This window comes from Anguilla anguilla, chromosome 12 (assembly GCF_013347855.1).
Source record: "Anguilla anguilla isolate fAngAng1 chromosome 12, fAngAng1.pri, whole genome shotgun sequence".
NCBI lineage: Eukaryota > Metazoa > Chordata > Actinopteri > Anguilliformes > Anguillidae > Anguilla > Anguilla anguilla.
Window position 1 is genome coordinate 11,007,773 of NC_049212.1, and position 18,833 is coordinate 11,026,605.

At 44.0% G+C, this 18,833-nt stretch overlaps 2 protein-coding genes across 2 annotated transcripts in view; one reads left to right on the forward strand and one right to left on the reverse strand.

Moving 5' to 3' along the window:
• igsf5b (immunoglobulin superfamily, member 5b) overlaps positions 1-18,191 on the reverse strand; it is a 54,939-nt gene extending 36,748 nt beyond the window's left edge. The window contains exons 1-5 of the mRNA XM_035385659.1: positions 18,140-18,191; positions 14,318-14,592; positions 11,565-11,826; positions 8,233-8,523; positions 7,688-7,801 (exon numbers count right to left, since the gene is read on the reverse strand). Coding sequence (XP_035241550.1) covers positions 7,688-7,801; positions 8,233-8,523; positions 11,565-11,826; positions 14,318-14,592; positions 18,140-18,191 — 994 coding nt within the window. The remainder of the gene's footprint in view (positions 1-7,687; positions 7,802-8,232; positions 8,524-11,564; positions 11,827-14,317; positions 14,593-18,139) is intronic.
• LOC118208946 (ADP-ribosylation factor-like protein 13B) lies at positions 219-3,766 on the forward strand. Its single transcript, XM_035383959.1, has 8 exons — positions 219-622; positions 1,086-1,156; positions 1,638-1,887; positions 2,231-2,336; positions 2,494-2,687; positions 2,817-2,934; positions 3,147-3,192; positions 3,402-3,766. The coding sequence occupies exons 1-8, from the start codon at positions 576-578 to the stop codon at positions 3,551-3,553; spliced, it is 984 nt and encodes a 327-aa protein (XP_035239850.1). The 5' UTR covers positions 219-575; the 3' UTR covers positions 3,554-3,766.
• Positions 18,192-18,833: the final 642 nt, after the last annotated feature.

The window sequence follows — 18,833 nt, forward strand, 5'->3', positions numbered from 1 at the left end:
ACAGCACAACCAGAACAATATTGGGTTTCATACAATAAACATAATGATTTGAGTTTTACCTCTTAATCGACTGCATACAAACGTCAAAGAAAAGCCTTCACAATTAAAGAAGGAACAAATAGCTTCATTAACATTCTTGCACACTCTTAAAAATGAGTTTAAGCTCATGGTACACACAAGCAAAATTCCAAAATGACAAAACGGTGAAGCTTTCTGCAGAAATGCCGGGCTGTGTGATTCTTCTCTACAGTAGCAGAGATTGCTCAAACCACAGCTAAGCACAAGAGTATAGTGAATGTCCTATGTCCAGAACGTTTGCCTAGAAGAAACCCTGAATATGTGTGCTGTTGATAGAATCTTTTATGACAGTGGCATTCTGTTTCTTATGTTACCAGGGCAATAGAATTATGATACTGTGACATCATAACATCAAAATCAAATCAAAAACTATTTAAGTGTGGGATGTCCCATTATCCACCAGTGTTTGTGCTGGAGATCATCTGTATTGAGCTATTCTATTTTCTGCTTTTAATTGTGTCATTTCAATTGTGTAATTGATTTTTTTTTTCATCCTGATGGAGAACTGTTGGAAATTTTTAAGGAAACGTAGAAGGCCTGAAAGGTGAGATTAATTTTTTTTTACTATTTTGCAATTAGATCATTATTGTCCCAGAAGCAGGCTTCAGAAACAAGATGGTTAAGTCATAACTACCAGTCCAGCTATCATTTCACAGGAATCTACTCAGATGACATGTAAAAACAATCAAATAAAGGAGGGCCAAAGTAAGGGGAATAACTGAAAGATAGCTAATGTGTGCAATATAGCATATCAACAAGAGTGGTGGCTAATTGTGTGACAAGATTGGATACTCCTGTATGTATGATTTATTATTATAGCTATGGGACAAGCTGTGCATTGTCCCTGATGAAGAAATCAATACATAATAAATAAAGATAACATATTGAACTTGGCCAAACTAACCACCAGAATGAGTATTTCTATGAAAGAAACTTTGTTGGGTACCTCACCACATAAGTTGCAATTCATAAATAGCACTATAACTTGTTATCTTTTCAACTTCTAGGAAAGTCACTTTGGCCATTTTGGGGCTTGATAATGCGGGGAAAACTTCAACAATCAGAAGCATTCAAGGAGGTAAGGTTTTATTTAAGTATGCCACATTACTTGCTTGTTTATATTAACATGCTTAAAATATAAAACATCTATTAGTTTAGGGACCCAACCACAAGTTTTAATATAATGCTTATGCTGTGAAACACTGAATACTGCTTTGATTCTCAGCAGACTCAAAGTATTTTGAAATATTCAAGGCATGTAATATTCTAAACCTCATTTGTACTCTAAACTAGACTGTAATATTGCCACAGTCCTAGTGGATTCAAGTACATAGATGTAGCCTATGCTGTTCTTTATTTAAAGTGTTGTTCAAAATATGTAAGTTTTAGTGAAAATATTATGCTGGATTGGAAATTTAAATGACTTAATTAAATTATTTTTTGTACCAGAGCAGAATTATTGTGATACACAGAAAAACCTTCACAATGAATGGATTTTTCCCCCCGCTTGAAACATTAAGATAGGATTGATTTGTTGTTCTATTTTGATCTTCCTTTAGAAAACCCAGAAGACGTATGGCCTACCGTGGGATTTTGCCCCGTGAGCCTGAAACAGGGGCAGTATGACGTGTCCATCTTTGACCTGGGCGGGGGGGAGCACATGCGTGACATGTGGAAGCACTACTTCGCCGAGTGTCACGGCTTGATGTTTGTGGTGGACTCCAGCGACGGCCAGCGCATGAAGGAAACCGAGGACACGCTGGCCAAGGTTCTGAGCCACCCCCTCATCAAGGGGAAGCCGCTTCTCCTGTGAGTACAATTAGCTGCGCCGAATATGACACCACCTGTCCTAAAGAGGGAAAGGGTGGTACTGTACAGAGAGCGCAAACAAGTTAAATAGTGTGAAATAAGTGTAAAATATAATTATTGCAAGCGCCTCTGAGCCAATTAGTGAGTCAACCAGAGAATGAAGAACATGAAGACACAAATTCCAGGGCTGTTCAGTCATAGCCCAAAAATCAATTAAATCATATTTAATCATGAAAAGATCATCTCAATTTAGGATGAGAATATTGCTATGGATAATTTATTCTAATGGATTATGTTTATGGGCGACATTTTGAAAATATACAAAATGTCCCTTTTGTGTTAGCCTGGCAAACAAACAGGACAGAGAAGAAGCCCTGCGGGAGGCAGATATTGTAGATCACCTGTCCCTGGAGACACTTGTGAAGCAGAACAAATGCCGCTGTAAAGTAGTGAGTATTGTTAGGAGTCTGATGGAAAGGAGATGACAACCTTGCAGTGCTGTTCTGATGCAGTGTTTGACAGCGCTGTAGTATTGGGCACAATGTGTGCATCATGTGGCTGGAGGAGACAGCATCAAAGCTTCACGAGGCAAAATCAACATTTCAGGTGCCGTATTCTGCTGTGATGACCGTTGGCAAGAAGGCCATTGAGGATGGACTGGAGTGGCTCCTGGAGTCTGTGGGCACAGCCTATGACAACATCAATGGGCGCGTGCAGAAGGACACGGCCAAGCAGAGGGTACAGGAGGAGAAGTTCAGGAGAGAGCGGGCAGAGAGGGTGCGCAAGGTTCGAGAGGAGAGGTAAGAGCTGTACCCCCTCCGACAAGGCTACGTAGACATATACGTGTGCATAGATGGGCCGATCCATGGACCCACTATGAAATTACTTGTGTTGTGTGATTCAAAATGATTTAATATTTGAAATGACAGGGAAAGGAGACAGCAGGAGGAGGCTGAGCGGGAAGAGGCTAAGACTGCAGAGCTGGATCAGGGGGAGAAGGGCACCATGGGAAACCCTGTCCAGCCATTTGGAGACTTCATCCCAGAGGTGAGAACACAGCTGGCTATAATAACTTATACTAAGAGATCAGGGATGAGAAGGCTGAACACAACTCAGTTGAATATACAATGAAACAGGGAAAGATATACCATGGATCTGACCAGAAGACTGTACAATTCACAATCAAGACTGGAAAGAGTCATGACTGGAACACCTGTGGTTCAAATGTGTTCACGTGCGTGTTTGTGCTCAAAATGTAGATGAAGACAATGAAGAAGACAGAGAGCAAGAAGGACAGTGACCAAGGTAAGTGTCCCTCCCCCTCAGCCTCTCCAATGTTACACATAATTGTCAAATAAGGTACACACATTTTTCTTTAGCCCAATTGTAACTGTAGAAGTATGCAGATGCTTACTTTTTTAGAATGAGAGGAAATATAGGGACTGGTTTATAGGAAACGCACATTTTACAGAAAAGCAGTAATGATCCTATATGTAACCCCCTACCGGCTCCAGCAGACCACAGCCCAAAGAGGAAGAGGAAGCTGAGCTTCTGGAGGAAAAATAATAGAGTGGCACCTCTGACTCCAGATGGCCCCGCCAAAACACGCGGCTGCCTCAAGAGCTGGTTCGGCTGGCTCAAGCACAATGTGGTGACGCCACAGTGACAGGGCTCCTCCCCCACCCCCCAAGAGCTCTGCCATAGAGAAGCAAAACAGCCATTACCATGTTTCCACACAACTATACTGTTTATGTAATCTTTTTTTGCTTTGAGAATTTGACCATCCAATTTGAAGTGTTTATAAGTGTTTAAGAGTTTTTAATTTATGCTACTACTAACCCTACTAACACTACTACCACTACTGCTACTACTACTGCCACTGCTGCTACTACTGCTACTCCTACTACTGCTACTACTACTACTGCTGCTACCACTGCTACTCCTACTACTGCTGCTACTCCTACTACTGCTGCTACCACTGCTACTCCTACTACTGCTGCTACTCCTACTACTGCTACTACTACCACTGCTGCTACTACTGCTACTCCTACTACTGCTGCTACTACTGCTACTACTATTACTTCAGCTACTGCTACTACTGCTACTGCTACTACTGCTGCTACTACTGCTACTCCTACTACTGCTACTACTATTACTACAGCTGCTGCTACTACTCCTACTGCTACTAATACAACTAATACTACTGTAGTAGTAGCAGCAGTCGCAGTAGTAGTAGCAGTAGTGGTAGTAGTGTTAGTAGGGTTAGTAGTAGCATAAATTAAAAACTCTTAAACACTTATAAACACTTCAAATTGGATGGTCAAATTCTCAAAGCAAAAAAAGATTACATAAAGATTACTACTGCTACAACTACTGCTAATAATAATAATACAAATTGCTAAATTATACAATATGGTAAATGTCTGTGAATGTGCTCTTTTATTTAATAAAGTTCCTTTCAATGCATTATTTCTTTTTTCGTCAGTGGAACATTCATTCTTAAGCGTGGGTTGCAATTTTAATGCCATATCCTAACTGTCCCAGACTTATGCAAGGCATTTTACACATTTTCAGCACTTGCTCAAAAAGACAACACAGCACTGATTGCCAATGACTGCACATTTTTGGAAGTTGTCCTTTGACTCTGCCTGCATCACGTCATCTGCCAGGGTACACGCATCTTGATTTTTTTTTTAAAGTCACAATTGTAATCCACTGCGGAGATGGTCAATAGTAGAATTCTGTAGACAGTAACAGCTGGCAAGAATGAAGGAGTTCCACAAACCAGGGAAACCTGGCTAACAGCATTTAGGGTTGCAATTCACCCGGACATTGATAGAAGTGACTGTGCTCTATTTTCAATCGGATTTTTACAGATATGAGCAACATGTTCATTAGATTAGAACAAAAATGCATGCCATGATTATGTAGTCGCAGGTGCCTTCGAGGACGAATGAAGTAGTTCACACCCTCCTAAACTGATATTTAAGAAGGAATGAGTTTACAAGTACAATTAGACATCACTAAAAAAGACAGAATAAAAACTTAAAGCCACCGTAAAGCCACAAGTCACATGGCCAGGAATATCCCATGCGTTACAGTAATTAACCCCAAATCAAACAGGTTAACACTTCATCAGCTACGGAAACCTACAGCCTCACCAGCGTCTGCCTGTAAGAAATCTGTTCTGCAACCGTAGAAGACCAAAGCAGAGAGCACCGAACCACAGCAGCTGTGATCCAAGAAAATAAACATTATAGAGGAAATAGTTCCATATTACACATTCCGAGCAGACTGTGCACACTAGTGGCTCCGCCTCTGTCTGTCAAAGTAAAATACCAACTGCTACAGTCCAAGCATTTTGCTGTATTGCAAACATATGCTATGTAGTACTTCACTCCGTTTTAAAAAAACATGCAAGAGTACTCAAGTAGAGAGCACACACTGAAAATCCATATGAAGGCTGAATGAAATGAGGGCAGGTCTCACATTGATGACATCACAATGGGGTTCACCCTGGTATTCTAGGCTGTGACGTAACAATGAATCAATCAAACACTGCGTGTCAATCACAGCACAACCAGAACAATATTGGGTTTCATACAATAAACTTAATGATTTGAGTTTTACCTCTTAATCGTCTGCATACAAATGTCAAAGAAAAGCCTTCACAATTAAAGAAGGAACAAATAGCTTCATTAACATTCTTGCACACTATTAAAAATGAGTTTAAGCTCATGGTACACACAAGCAAAATTCCAAAATGGCAAAACGGTGAAGTTTTCTGCAGAAATGCCGGGCTATGTGATTCTTCTCTACAGTAGCAGAGATTGCTCAAACCACAGCTAAGCACAAGAGTATAGTGAATGTCCTATGTCCAGAACGTTTGCCTAGAAGAAACCCTGAATATGTGTGCTGTTGATAGAATCTTTTATGACAGTGGCATTCTGTTTCTTGTGTTACCAGGGCAATAGAATTATGATACTGTGACATCATAACATCAAAATCAAATCAAAAACTATTTAATAAACAGGAGTTTAGAGTCAGAGACCACTCTCTTTCTGTGTGAATTTTTAAAATATTCTAAACAGGTTCCCGTTCTAATGAGCAGTGGGACAGACAGAATGAGCAGCACGCTCTACCCCAGGAGCTTTAGAGCTGTTCTCTCCGCCTCTCCCCGTTCGTTTGCCCGTGGGATCTCTGAAACTGTCTGCAGCGACAGCACACATATTGGTGATTGTTTGTTCGGGGAAGTGTAACTGTAGCCGGAGGAGGCTTTTAAATCTCAGAACGGGAGACAGTGCTGAGCGTTAATGAATCTTATCGCGCAGCATCATTGCTTTCCTTACTGCACGATTTTTCTTTGGGGCGGGGGGGGGGGGGGGGGGGGGGGGGGGGGGGGGGGGGGGGGAAGGGGAAGGGGGGGGGTGAAAACCCTTACACAGCGATCGTACAGATGGTGCAAAGCCGTGGGAGGACAGCAAACATCCTCTCGCTGAGACAGGATGTTATGTTTGTTGTGTTTCAAACACACCCTGTCCCCTACGTGTCAGGGTATCAAAAATCACAGCAATCAGCACCTATCTTATTTTTTGCTTAGGGTACATATTAATACAATAACTGCATTACAATAATACTCAAAATCCCCCCCCCTCCCCCCATTTCCACCAGTCACAGGGATTAGGGAACCCAAAAACATGACTCAGGGGTACTTCTGTTATCACACACCAGCAGGCCGCTTTGTGGCTCAGGAAAATCATTTCAAGAGCCCTCTTCAGAACGAGAGAGAGAACATCTCTGCTAGGAGGGCGGCCAGGCATGTGCTCTCTGAGTCGGTGGCTTGCAGACAGAGAAAGGGGTCCGTAAAGCTCCAGCCGGTTGAGCGGCAAGCCGACAGTCTTCTGTTCGCCTCGGTCCTCACAAGGTCTTTCCTTTCTGCCTCTACTGACAGAACCGCTGTCGTTCTTAGCTTAACTAGCCTCCCCTCTATCTACCAAACTGAAAATCAAAAATTGACATTTTAATTTAGCTGCCAACCTTATCTGAGGTTAAATATTCATTCAGTCCAGGCCAAAGAAAGATGGAGTCACCGGTTTTTCTCTTTTTTAATTATGGAGTTTTTCACTTTCGCCGTGAGAATGCGTTACCCATTTCAAAACATTTAGATAACACATCTAAATTTATTTAGGGAACTAATCACAGTCCCAGGTGCTACGGTACATAGTTTAATGTTTATGGCAGTATTTCCTCTTTTTTTAAAAATTCATGTTTAGTTTTTTTTTTGGTGTTTGTGCAACTGTAATCAAAAAATACCCAACCTCGGCACTGTATATTACTGTCCTAATCATAATTAATATCATTCATGTGGTTTGCTGCCTGTCCAGTCATTCACTGCTTACTCTGCCAGTGAAGCTGAAGGAAGCTGTCCCCTGACCTGCGCAGTAAAATGTCCAGTGTTGAATCAACTCTTACAGAGTACACGGCCCGTATTGGACTCATATGGACTCTGTTAGAGTTGAATTAACACTGATCATTCCACTGTCTCTCAACAGCGCGTTGCTCTTTCCAGACTGGCGGGAGGCGTTGTAAACCGAACGCCAGCACTTTTTGAAAATGTTTTTTTTTTTCTGCTGACGGGATTAAAGTTCCACATATGCTAATGTTCGCCCTCGATGCTTTCCGTGCTGCGCGCCACAGCTCAAAACATTCTCCGTTAAACCTTTATTCTTCTCTTCCTACCCATGTAAACTATAGCAGAGGGCCTTGTGTTTTAAAGTTTTTTTTAAAAAAAACTGCTTACTTCTTTCATTTACGCAGCAGCAGATGAGGGCGATGATGAGTAGCACGAGCAGCGGGATGGTCAGCACGGACACCACAACCGCTATCAGCACCGTCTGGTCGTCTCCCCCAGGACCTGCGAGCGAACAAACTGGGGTTGTTAAATCATTTCAGCCGTCACGCACTTGTGGGCAGAGGAGGAGAGTCCGGGGGTCAGAAAGCAGAAGTCCTGCCGTGCGTTTCTTCCACCCATGCACTCAGGCCGCTGATTTCATTGCAGTGCAGGCATTTTAGCCGACGCTCTTATCCAGAGCGACTCGCACAACATTTTACACAGCAATTTCACTAACAACCTCCCGGTTGAGGAATTGCACTAATTAGTCTAGGTGATTGGAACAAAAATACTGGGGAGGAATTTTACATTTCTGAACCTGCCTTGGCTCTCTAAGGACATGTGGGCAGCACAAATGTGTATCAGAAATGATTTCCTGCATAATCTACCCTCCTGAAGTGGGTGCGCTGGGGCGTGTGGATTGGCAAGAGGAGCGGAGGCGGGCTCGCTCTCACCGACGGTGAGGAAGACGCGGTGGGTTTTGGGCGCGGGGAGGGCGGGCACGGAGGCCTGGCACTGCACCCACGTGTCCACCACGGCGAGGACGTCCAGGGTGCTGGTGGACAGGAACAGGCCGTCGGGCGCGGCGGCATGGCTGGTGGTGTAGTTGTTCACTTCCTGGTTCACCGCTAACGCCCAGGTTACCGTCGGCGCGGGGTACCAGCCGGAGGCCTGGCACCGAAAGCGCACGCGCCCGCCCTTCCGCCCGGTGACGTTTCCGCCATCGATGACCACGGTCCCGGCCACTGCAGGGAAATAAAGGTGGTTAGGCCACGTATGACGTTGGGTTTTTCACCATTTCGTTGGCAAGGTAGTGCTTTACAGTATGATATCATTGTTAAAAGATTCATGGTTTTAGTCTCTTTATAACACGGGCCAAACATGAATATGGTAGGCGTTAATCCAGCTCTGCTATTGAGTACCTTACTTCTGCTCCTAACAATGGAGGTGATATTTGTAGTCAAATAATTCCTTGATAATCTCCACCTTAAGGTAAAATATTTTCCATACAACAAAACCACATTGCATCGTGTTGATTTCTGCTTGAAATTGGAACTGCTTCTAAGAATGTAGATTTCAACTGTAAGGCTTCAACAATCATTATCTATATAGACATCAAGATTTTCAATCAATGATTTCCAATAAATGTCACAGATTGCATTCAAACTTAAAATCAAAAAGAGCTTGATCTTTGTGGCATTCTGTAGCCATGCTGGGCCTCTGCTCCCCAATTGTTTGGGTGTTCTGTGTTTCCTCCAGAAGGTAATACAGTTATAAAACTTTCTTGGGAGAGAAAACTGCAGGGTATCTCTGGTTTATACACACTGGCAAGACCCTCAATGTGACTCTAATTGCCCCAAAGATGTTTCCTTTGATGTTTGAGTAGGGCAAAACAGGGCTAGAGAGAGAGAGAGAGCATTCCTACGGTCAAACAGAGCAAGCTACGCAATTACAATGCTGTCTATGAGCAAGTTTGCCAGATCAAATTATATTGCCTGTCTCTCAAAGGCAATAACCAAAGCTAAATATCAGATACCACATGCCAGCATGACCATTTGAATTCAGTTTTTAAAAACAGCGTGGGATTTTCCAATATGCAATTGGTGTTGACTTGCAGAGTAATGCTTGTATAATTTTTACATAAACGGACTAAGTTCATTAGCTTGAAAATGCTGCTTGAGTACCTAAGACTGTTCAGTAGATGAACTATGCCAAAGAATTAATTGACCTAAAAATATGCGAACAGCTGACAGTCTAATTTTGAAAGATGTGACCCCTTTCTCCCCAGCAATGGTTCTCCCAATCCTCCAGTCTCAATTATCCCCAATAATAAGGTTTAACTGCCATTTATGTTATAAGAATAATGATGGCTTTTTTGTATCTTTGCAGCATTGTCTAGATCTGCTGCAAGAGGGCTTTTCTGAGGGAGTGAATCTCACCTTAATAACTGCTGTCATTTTTATTTTTTTTCACTGGGACCTTTGGCAGGAAAATTGGTGCTCTGCAGACACAATTTAAGGGGCCCTAAAAGATTAAATTTTTGCACGTGGGGCAGCACATCATAAACAATGGTTTTCTGTGGAGGCTCTGTGGTGGCATGTTAGAGAGGATCACAGCTAGAACCATCGGTCTTTTGCCTTGCTATCCATCAAAGCTGTGCAACCAATACCCATAGGTGGGCGGGTTCTCTCAGCAGAACAAAACCAGTGCTAGCTCTGCTTTTTGGCACCTTCTCTATTGCCAACTCGCCATACCCCAACAAATGTAGTTGTGGCGGGAAACGCTTTTTTAAATGCAATTCATCCATTGCCTTGCATTTATTCAGCAGCTGTTCTTTTCCAGAGGGACGTACAGTACAGGAGGCAACTTTTCCTCTCTGTAGGACCATAGCGTCTGGGATGGTGTAGCCAAACACCATCGCTGACGGTTCAAACGCGTGGACAGGCTTCTCGTCGACGTCCCTTTCACAGAAAACTAAGGTCGCGGTGAAAAAGGCACAAGACTGATATAAGCAAGTCTTTCAGTGGCGCACGCTTGCAGTGGGAGTATGCTGAGGGGTTTGTAATCGTGCGTGCAGCGTAGACCAATGGGTGCGCATGCATTTGCACACATTTGCATGCACGGCACCGTCTCTGCGGATCGACATCTGATAATTAAACGGAAGCGTGAGACTGGACTGTTGGCATTTCGCGGCAATTTGTGGCCATCGCCTCCCCTCCCCTCCCCCCCGCCCCCATAAATTTGAACCCAGGTGCCACAGATCATGGTCAGAGATGCTGACGGTCAGCGGCACGCGCCAGGGCTTCGCGGTTAATTAAAGGGGGGGGCTGTCAGCCCGGAGAGGTCCTCTGCATCTACGGCCGAGCGCTTTATCCGCCGCACGCTTCTGCTAATGGCGCTGCATGCGTGTCAGGGGGAATTTGTAGCACCGTCGATAAAAAGGCCCCCTCTCCGTAAAATACATTAAAGCCAATGGGTCAATGGCTTCGCTCCCTCTTCCGCATGGTTTCAGCTGAGCTGTCATTTTTTGAAGAGGCCAGAGGGGAATTAGCCCAGTAAGCATAAAGCAAAACTACTTTTGGCGGGGGGGCGGGAGGTCGAAAGACTTCGCGTGTGGTCATACGCCGTATGGTCATAAGCGCATTTATTATGTCTTTCAGTAGAATCGCAAAGTTCTAAGAGTAGTTTGCGCTCTTCACATAGTCCTGAGTAGTATAATTCAGGTGCTTAGGTCATAAAAACAAATGCAGGAAAAAAAATTTAAGAAATCCTGACACAAAAAATTCAAAACAAAGGTATAATGATGCAAAAGACCTCTTTCTCTTCTCCCCTCTCCCCTTCTCTCCCTCAGTCTGTCTCCCCCTCTTCCACGACCCCTCTGTTCATCTCTCTCAATTTCTTTTTTCCTTCTTTCGGTAGTATCACACCGTAACTAATCCACACAGGCCTGTACAGTCCGAGTGGACAGATGCATTTGAATATATTTATTATGAAATATTAAGTCACTTTAAAAGAATGTTGACAAAACATTTATTTGTATTGAGTTTTAGGAGATGAGAGTAGAGATGGTTCAGGATGATTTGGTTTCTTCTTAAGGTTGGTTCTTGTTACAGCTGAAGGTTTTTAAATTGAGTTTTAGGAGATGAGAGTAGAGATGGTTAAGGATGATTGGGTTTATTTTTTAAGATCCTTGTTAAAGCTGAAGGCTCACCACTTTACCACATATTTTGACTGAACCTTTTTCATTTGGGCCAATTAGTGGTGGCCAGTTTTTTGCTTTGCTTACTGACTGTGAGCAGCTCCATGGGGGGTCCACATAATTGGCCCTGGAGAAATGACCTCTTCTGGATGATTGGCTGCCTGTGGTCTGTCCTCTTCTGGATCATTGGCTGCCTGTAGTCTGTCCTCTTCTGGATCATTGGCTGCCTGTAGTCTGTCCTCTTCTGGATCATTGGCTGCCTGTAGTCTGTCCTCTTCTGGATGATTAGCTGGTCTGTCTGCTCCAGCTGCGCATGAATTGTCCTCCAATTACACATCTTAGCTGGTGACTGCAGAGAGCAAGAGACTGGTGGCTGACAGGACACTCTTCACAGGAGAGCACATGCCTGTGTGTGCTCTTCTAAGGCCATGGAGGACACAGCAGCGGTGAGGCAGGTCTACAGTTATGAATGGGAATTCCAGATTTGAAGGAAAAGAGAAAAACCACAAGTTGAAAACTGATTTTAAAATATTATGTTCCGAGTGTAATTTGATGTGCTTAAATATTTTAAAAACTGGACTGGATTCTAGTCCATCAAAAACTATTTGAGAGGATTCATTTGTTTAAAAAGAGACCGTTTGCAACAGTAGGACAGTAAATATTGCTGAAAGCTCAGATGGGTATCTCCCTCTGCTTAGTAAGCTTTTGCCCAATCTTTCCCCAGAGCCACAGAACCTCAGAATCCACAAAATCTCCACGTGGATTTCTCAGATAAGGCTACTCCGGGCGATGCATAATAAAATAAAGGAGGAAAGAACTAAAGAAAGCCGGCATTTTAATGTTCAGATCAAAGGCGTCATGGACATCACAAACCTATGCGTGTTCAGCCTTACTCAACTACCCTTCAGACACATGAACTCATTTGGTGTTTTGTGTGTTTTTGTAAATTCTACCCTGATGCCCATTTCTTTCCTTATTTGGATAGTAGAGTCCCGCTTCCTCATTCACAATCTCACCTCATCACTGCAGCATCCAGTTCAGGAGAGTGCAGGCAAGCGCATTGATTCTTTTCCCTCTGTGGTCCCCCCAGAGCTGGGCGTATATTTCACATGCCGTATAAGGTAGGCTGCAGCCACCTGATCGATTGGACTTCACACATGCACAATGAGAGGGGGGCAGTCCTGCTATCTCTCCTCTCTACAGTCATCCCCCTCTCCTCTCTACAGTCATCCCACTCTCCTCTCTAAAGTCATCCCCCTCTCCGCTCTGCAGTCATCCCCCTCTCCTCTCTACAGTCATCCCCCTCTCCTCTCTACAGTCAGCCTCCTCTCCTCTCTACAGTCATCCCCCTCTCCTCTCTACAGTCAGCCCCCTCTCCTCTCTACAGTCAGTCCCTTCTCCTCTCTACAGTCATCCCCCTCTACTCTCTGCAGTCATCCCCCTCTCCTCTCTACAGTCATCCCCCTCTACTCTCTGCAGTCATCCCCCTCTCCTCTCTACAGTCAGCCCCCTCTCCTGCCTACAGTCAACCCCCTGAGTCATGCCAAATTACCGCAGTGCCTGTGCAGGCAGACTGCAAGCACCCAATTGGCAAAAATGAGTTAATTATGCGCAGCACCCGAGAGACTCTGATATAATCTGCACCGTCAGACCCAGGATTCGATAAACACCACAGGGCGTATCAGCGCACTAAAAGAAACAGCCCCAGCTGGGGTCCCACAACTTCAGCCTTCTGTTCGACCTTTCATTTTAATGACAAATTACATGCTTCAACATTCATTTTATTCGTTGACGTATACTGGGGCTGTTTATGTAACTTACATTGCTCAAGGATGAATCTAAACCAAGCTTGAGATTTGAACGCCTAACCTCCCGGTCTTGACGGAACTTAAACTTGGTGCCCAGCTTGGGGCTGCACATGTCTAATTCCCACCCTAATTTGCAGTATTCAATTATGTGCAACCACAGCCATGTACATGTGCAGACACTACTACCAAACACCACTGTAGACATCAGCGGTTCTCTGAAACACGTGGTGTCACTGGCTGCTTCTTTTATAACACCACAGACAATGGCAACGCTCTCACAGGGTGGAGTCGGAGGGAGACCTTTCATATGTAGTTTTAGCATGCAGTCCACTGGCACCCCATCAACAAGCGAGAGTCACTGGACGTCAATGAAACGTGGAGGCTTAACTGACATACTCCTCCGATGTCCTCGGTGATGCAATCGCCAATTGCACATCACCCTATATAGCCAGTGGCTACAGTCAGCACTAGCACGGTCTGGATTAGATCTGAAGCCATCTGCATTTAAATTCACATTCATGGTTTCATTTCAAATCCCGTGTGCAGGAGTACAAACAAAACCACATAAACTGTGTCACTATCAAAATACTTACACACTGCACTGTATGTGTTGAGGAAAAAGTCCCCAGTAACATCAAAGTCTTGAAGTGCTTATTGTTGGCAATATGGGTCTAAACGTGCAATGTGCAACTTCTATTTTCATGGCAGGATTATTGGTGGATGATAAGCTTCACCATTTATAAATTTATACAGTACCATATTGTAGCTCTAAATGTAATGGATATATTGTGTGACATTTTTTATTATCATATTTTGGTAAAATGGGTGAAATATACAGCATATTTTTAGACATTGTTGTGTTTTGTTAGGGTCATCACCTGCAAATTATGAAATATTTGTTTTGCTCTGGCAGGTGTAACTATATGATGTTGCACGTTAAGTCATAAATATATCCAAAAAACACATTGAAGGACTGCAAAAAGGAAATGTGCACAAACCTTGAACAGACAGAGTTGCTGTTCGTCTCCCAACGTTCTGGAAGTCACAGGTGACGTCACCGGTGTGGTTGCGCGTCACGTTCCAGATCACGAGCTCCCACGCCGTGGAGCGGGCGGTCGTGCGGTTTGTGACGGTAAAGCTGACGCTGTTGGAGAGGGTGCCGTGTTTTGCCGAAACGGTTATCACCACCCTGTCGTTGAGGAACCAGCTCATGACCACCCAGGGCGCGGCCGTGCTGCAGTTGAACCTCGCTTGGGCGCCGTGCAGTACGGCCAAGCTTGGAGGACTGAGCTGGACCTGGCCCAACCCTGCTGGACACCAGAGAGAACAAGGGCCTTAAGGACTGCCAACAACTGCCAATCATCGACACACAAACACACATACGCACACAAGCATGCATGTACACACACACAAAAACACACACACTCCCCAAACACATATACACAGTCACACAATGTACACGTGCACACACACATACACATACACACACACACACACACACACAAACAAACACACACACACACATACAAAGTAATATGACAGGTTCTGATGTTTTGATGATCTTTGGCCAAATAATTTGCATTTATCTCACAGTAAAAAACAGACAGTGACCTCTTGGAGCACCGCATGTGGCTGAGGCTAGAAAGCGTTGCCGTTTTCCAACCAGGGAATTCTGGGAAACTTTGTTTGCTGGACTGGGGCCAGAAACCAAGGCCTCTTCACAACAGCAACTTCACTGTAATGTTCTAGAGTGCTGAGTGTCAGTGAGCATGTGGATGTCTAGTGACCTCACTGTAATATTCTGGAGTGCAGAGGTGTCAGTGAGCATGTGGATATCTAGTGACCTCACTGTAATGTTCTAGAGTGCAGAGGTGTCAGTGAGCATGTGAATATGTAGTGACCTCACTGTAATGTTCTAGAGTGTAGAGGTGTCAGTGAGCATGTGAATATCTAGTGACCTCACTGTAATGTTCTAGAGTGTAGAGGTGTCAGTGAGCATGTGGATATCTAGTGACCTCACTGTAATGTTCTAGAGTGTAGAGGTGTCAGTGAGCATGTGGATATCTAGTGACCTCACTGTAATGTTCTAGAGTGTAGAGGTGTCAGTGAGCATGTGAATATCCAGGACAGGCGGTGATGTCATTCCCTGCGGCTTGGTACTGGTGTAATTCTGCAATGGGCATTGAACTGGATTGCCCTGCCAGCAACAAGAGATACAGCACCAGAGATATAGCGCGCTGAGCTAAAGAAAGACCCGCAGCCGTGGGATCCAATCACAGTCATATTTAAATGCAAATAAGGTTAACTGTGAATGAGGTGGTGGACCGGCAGGGGGGGGTGAAGGAGGGGGGGGGGCCTTTTGTGGACCTCAGAGGGAGGGGGGCGTGCAGGGTGGTTGCTCACAGATCACAGAGCTGGGGTGGTTCAGATGCGAGGTGATTATAAACTAACAGTATAATTATTCAATCAATTACTCAAACTGTTATACCATTATACTGTCCACAAACCAGACCATGTAAAAATAATCTCAACAAATGTCAAGTTACTGATGCATACAAAGCACTGTCTCAAAGTCATTAATTAAAACTGGCTAAATCTTGGCCTGGTCAAGGCCAAGTTACAACAAACAATATTGGCTATGTTAGCTAACACATGGCTTAAACAAGCTCTATTCCAAAGCAATGCTACCCATACCTGCCATCCAAATGTGAAAACTGGATATTCCGGCCAATGAACGGGCATCTGGCAACCCCAATCCCATGGCCGGGGACCTTGACCTTTATCTCAGTGCACTATACCCATCTCTAGTTGTCAACAGCGCCAGGGCTGTAGTTCAACGCCCACCGCAGATTTACACCATTTACATAAACACCAAGGCGATTAGAAGAGTACACAAACACAGGTTGTACAAGTGCCATCTAGATTTGTGCAGCAGAGGGGCCCGGGGGACAGAACGTAATTCAAAGGGACATCAAGGTTTATTGCGAAGACAAACGCAGCTGTTCAAATTTGGGAGCTGCTGCAATAAGCACTGTCTACTGCTGCTGTGATGATAAAAAAAAAAAATTAATAAATTAAAAACCCTGCCTAGGCCGAGGCTGCACATTATGCCCTTAATTACTTTCAAAGGAGAGAGGCTGTGATTAAGAAAAGATGGAAGCGTAACACTGGAGCATCAGTAACTGGGGAGGTGATAAATAGGCGGACCAGCATGTGTTACGTTTTAATCTCCCCCCACCCTTCCTCTGCGCCTCTCTCTTTAATTCCAACTCTCTAATTAATTTTCATAATCACACCAATGTGGCGGGAGGAATATCAATGGGTTCCATTTTACGGTCGAGGGAGGAGTAGATGGGAGCTTGGCCCAGGGGAAAGATACTGTTACCTTCTCTGTGCGGAGAAAATAATATGTAATATTACCCACACTATTATTTGAAGACTACATTTTATTCATGTGCCCAAACATTTTTATAGCTTGGAGAGAAAAATTGTCCATCTTGAGCATTTCATTAGAAAGAGCATATTTCATTTATCAGAAAAACTGACCACGGGAACAGTGATCAAGTCTGGGAAATGTAGGCATATTAAAGATCTATTATTTAAAGAGTGACTGAGCTGGGGGGATTTTTTAGCTGAAGCAGTTATGTTGACATAGCAATAGAATAAGTCGGGTTAACTTCTTTGTCCACATACAATGGAAATTTCCCTTAGATTTCACTAAAGAATTACAGTATACACCAGACCTGGGTGAAATCCTCAAGATTTTTCAACAACAAAAAAAACTTTCCTAATGAAGTTAAAGGTGAGCTATTACACCATTCCATAATTGAGTATAACACCAATTATTGTATGACCCAATAAATATGCATAACACTTGAAGTGGTGAAAATTGTTGCACAATCCCACAAATAGGCAATACATTAAGGTTATTCCACAATCCCAGTTAGTCAATATTACATTAAAGAATACAGTTATTGCGCTATCCAATAAATAAATATAACACTGGAGATAATTAAAGTTAAGCTAGCAGACAATTTCCTTACATGTGTATAGCGAGAATTATTGCACAACCCAGGAAATATAACATATGCAGTAGTAAAGATTACTGCACAATACCATCAATACATATCACACTGGGGGTAGTAAATATTGCAGTTCGGAAACAATGCATGACACAAAAGTACAAGATCTTTTAAAAACCTGTGACCTCTAGTAGCGATTGGATGGGCAGAATCCTTCTGGAAGAAGGCCACCAGCGACTGAGGGGAGCCAGAGGGTGAGCGATAGACACTCGCACCCAGGGCAAGTTACAGGTGACTGCAGGGCAAGGTACAGGTGACTGCAGGGCAAGGTACAGGAGACTACAGGGCAAGGTACAGGAGACTGCAGGGCAAGTTACAGGCGACTGCAAGGCAAGGTACAGGAGACTACAGGGCAAGTTACAGGTGACTGCAGGGCAAGGTACAGGAGACTGCAGGGCAAGTTACAGGTGACTGCAGGGTAAGTTACAGGTGACTGCAGGGCAAGTTACAGGCGACTGCGGGGCAAGGTACAGGTGACTGCAGGGCAAGGTATAGGAGACTGCAGGGCAAGTTACAGGTGACTGCAGATCTTTTAGAGACCGACCCAGCAAGAGAACCAATGCGTGTGCAGCTGGAATCCATTAAGGCCAAACTACCCATGTGAAAATTGGGGTTTCTTTTTAAATTTTCAGGATTTGACAGTTTTTCACATATAGTGTTTGACCCAGGTCTAGTACACAGAAACAGTATGATACACACGGTGGTTAAATGTACATATGGGTGCATTTCCATGTAAAATACAGTAAGGCTCCTGTCTCAGTTGCACACTCACCTCTGGATGCGAGCAGTAAAACAGCCAGGAAGTTGAGGATGAAGATTACCATGTTGGGCCAGACGTCCTCATGCCAAGATAAAAGATTTGAGCAGGTATGAGAAGTACAATCAAAGCTAGTACAGGTTTGGGTTGTGCGATGGCTCATCTAAGGGTAGGGGCCTACTGGAGAGTTGTATGAAGGGTTGAGATAGGAGGTAAGATTGCACTTGTAAAAAGAACACTATACAGTATGCTTTGTGCTGACATTCACACCAGTCAATCTGAACACTACACTTGTTACACACTCTGTGCTTAGTTAGCGTGTGCATGCAGTTTTAAAATATTAAAATTGATCTATTGCAGATAATTTCAGGACATATTTGAACATATGTTACAGCTGCAGTTTAATACATGGTGGGTCAGAAAATGTATTTGTTTATTCGCTGACTCGGCTCAGAAAGTTTTGGAACCGATGCATTATGCATGTCGCCTGTGTGTCTTGCGTGTGTCCTGTGTGTTATGTGTGTCCTGCGTGTTGTGTGTGGTGTGTGCCCTGTGTGTTATGTGTGTCCTGCATGTTGTGTGTGTGGTGTGTGCCCTGTGTGTTATTTGTGTCCTGCGTGTTGTGTGTGTGGTGTGTGCCCTGTGTGTTATTTGTGTCCTGCGTGTTGTGTGTGTGGTGTGTGCCCTGTGTGTTATTTGTGTCCTGCGT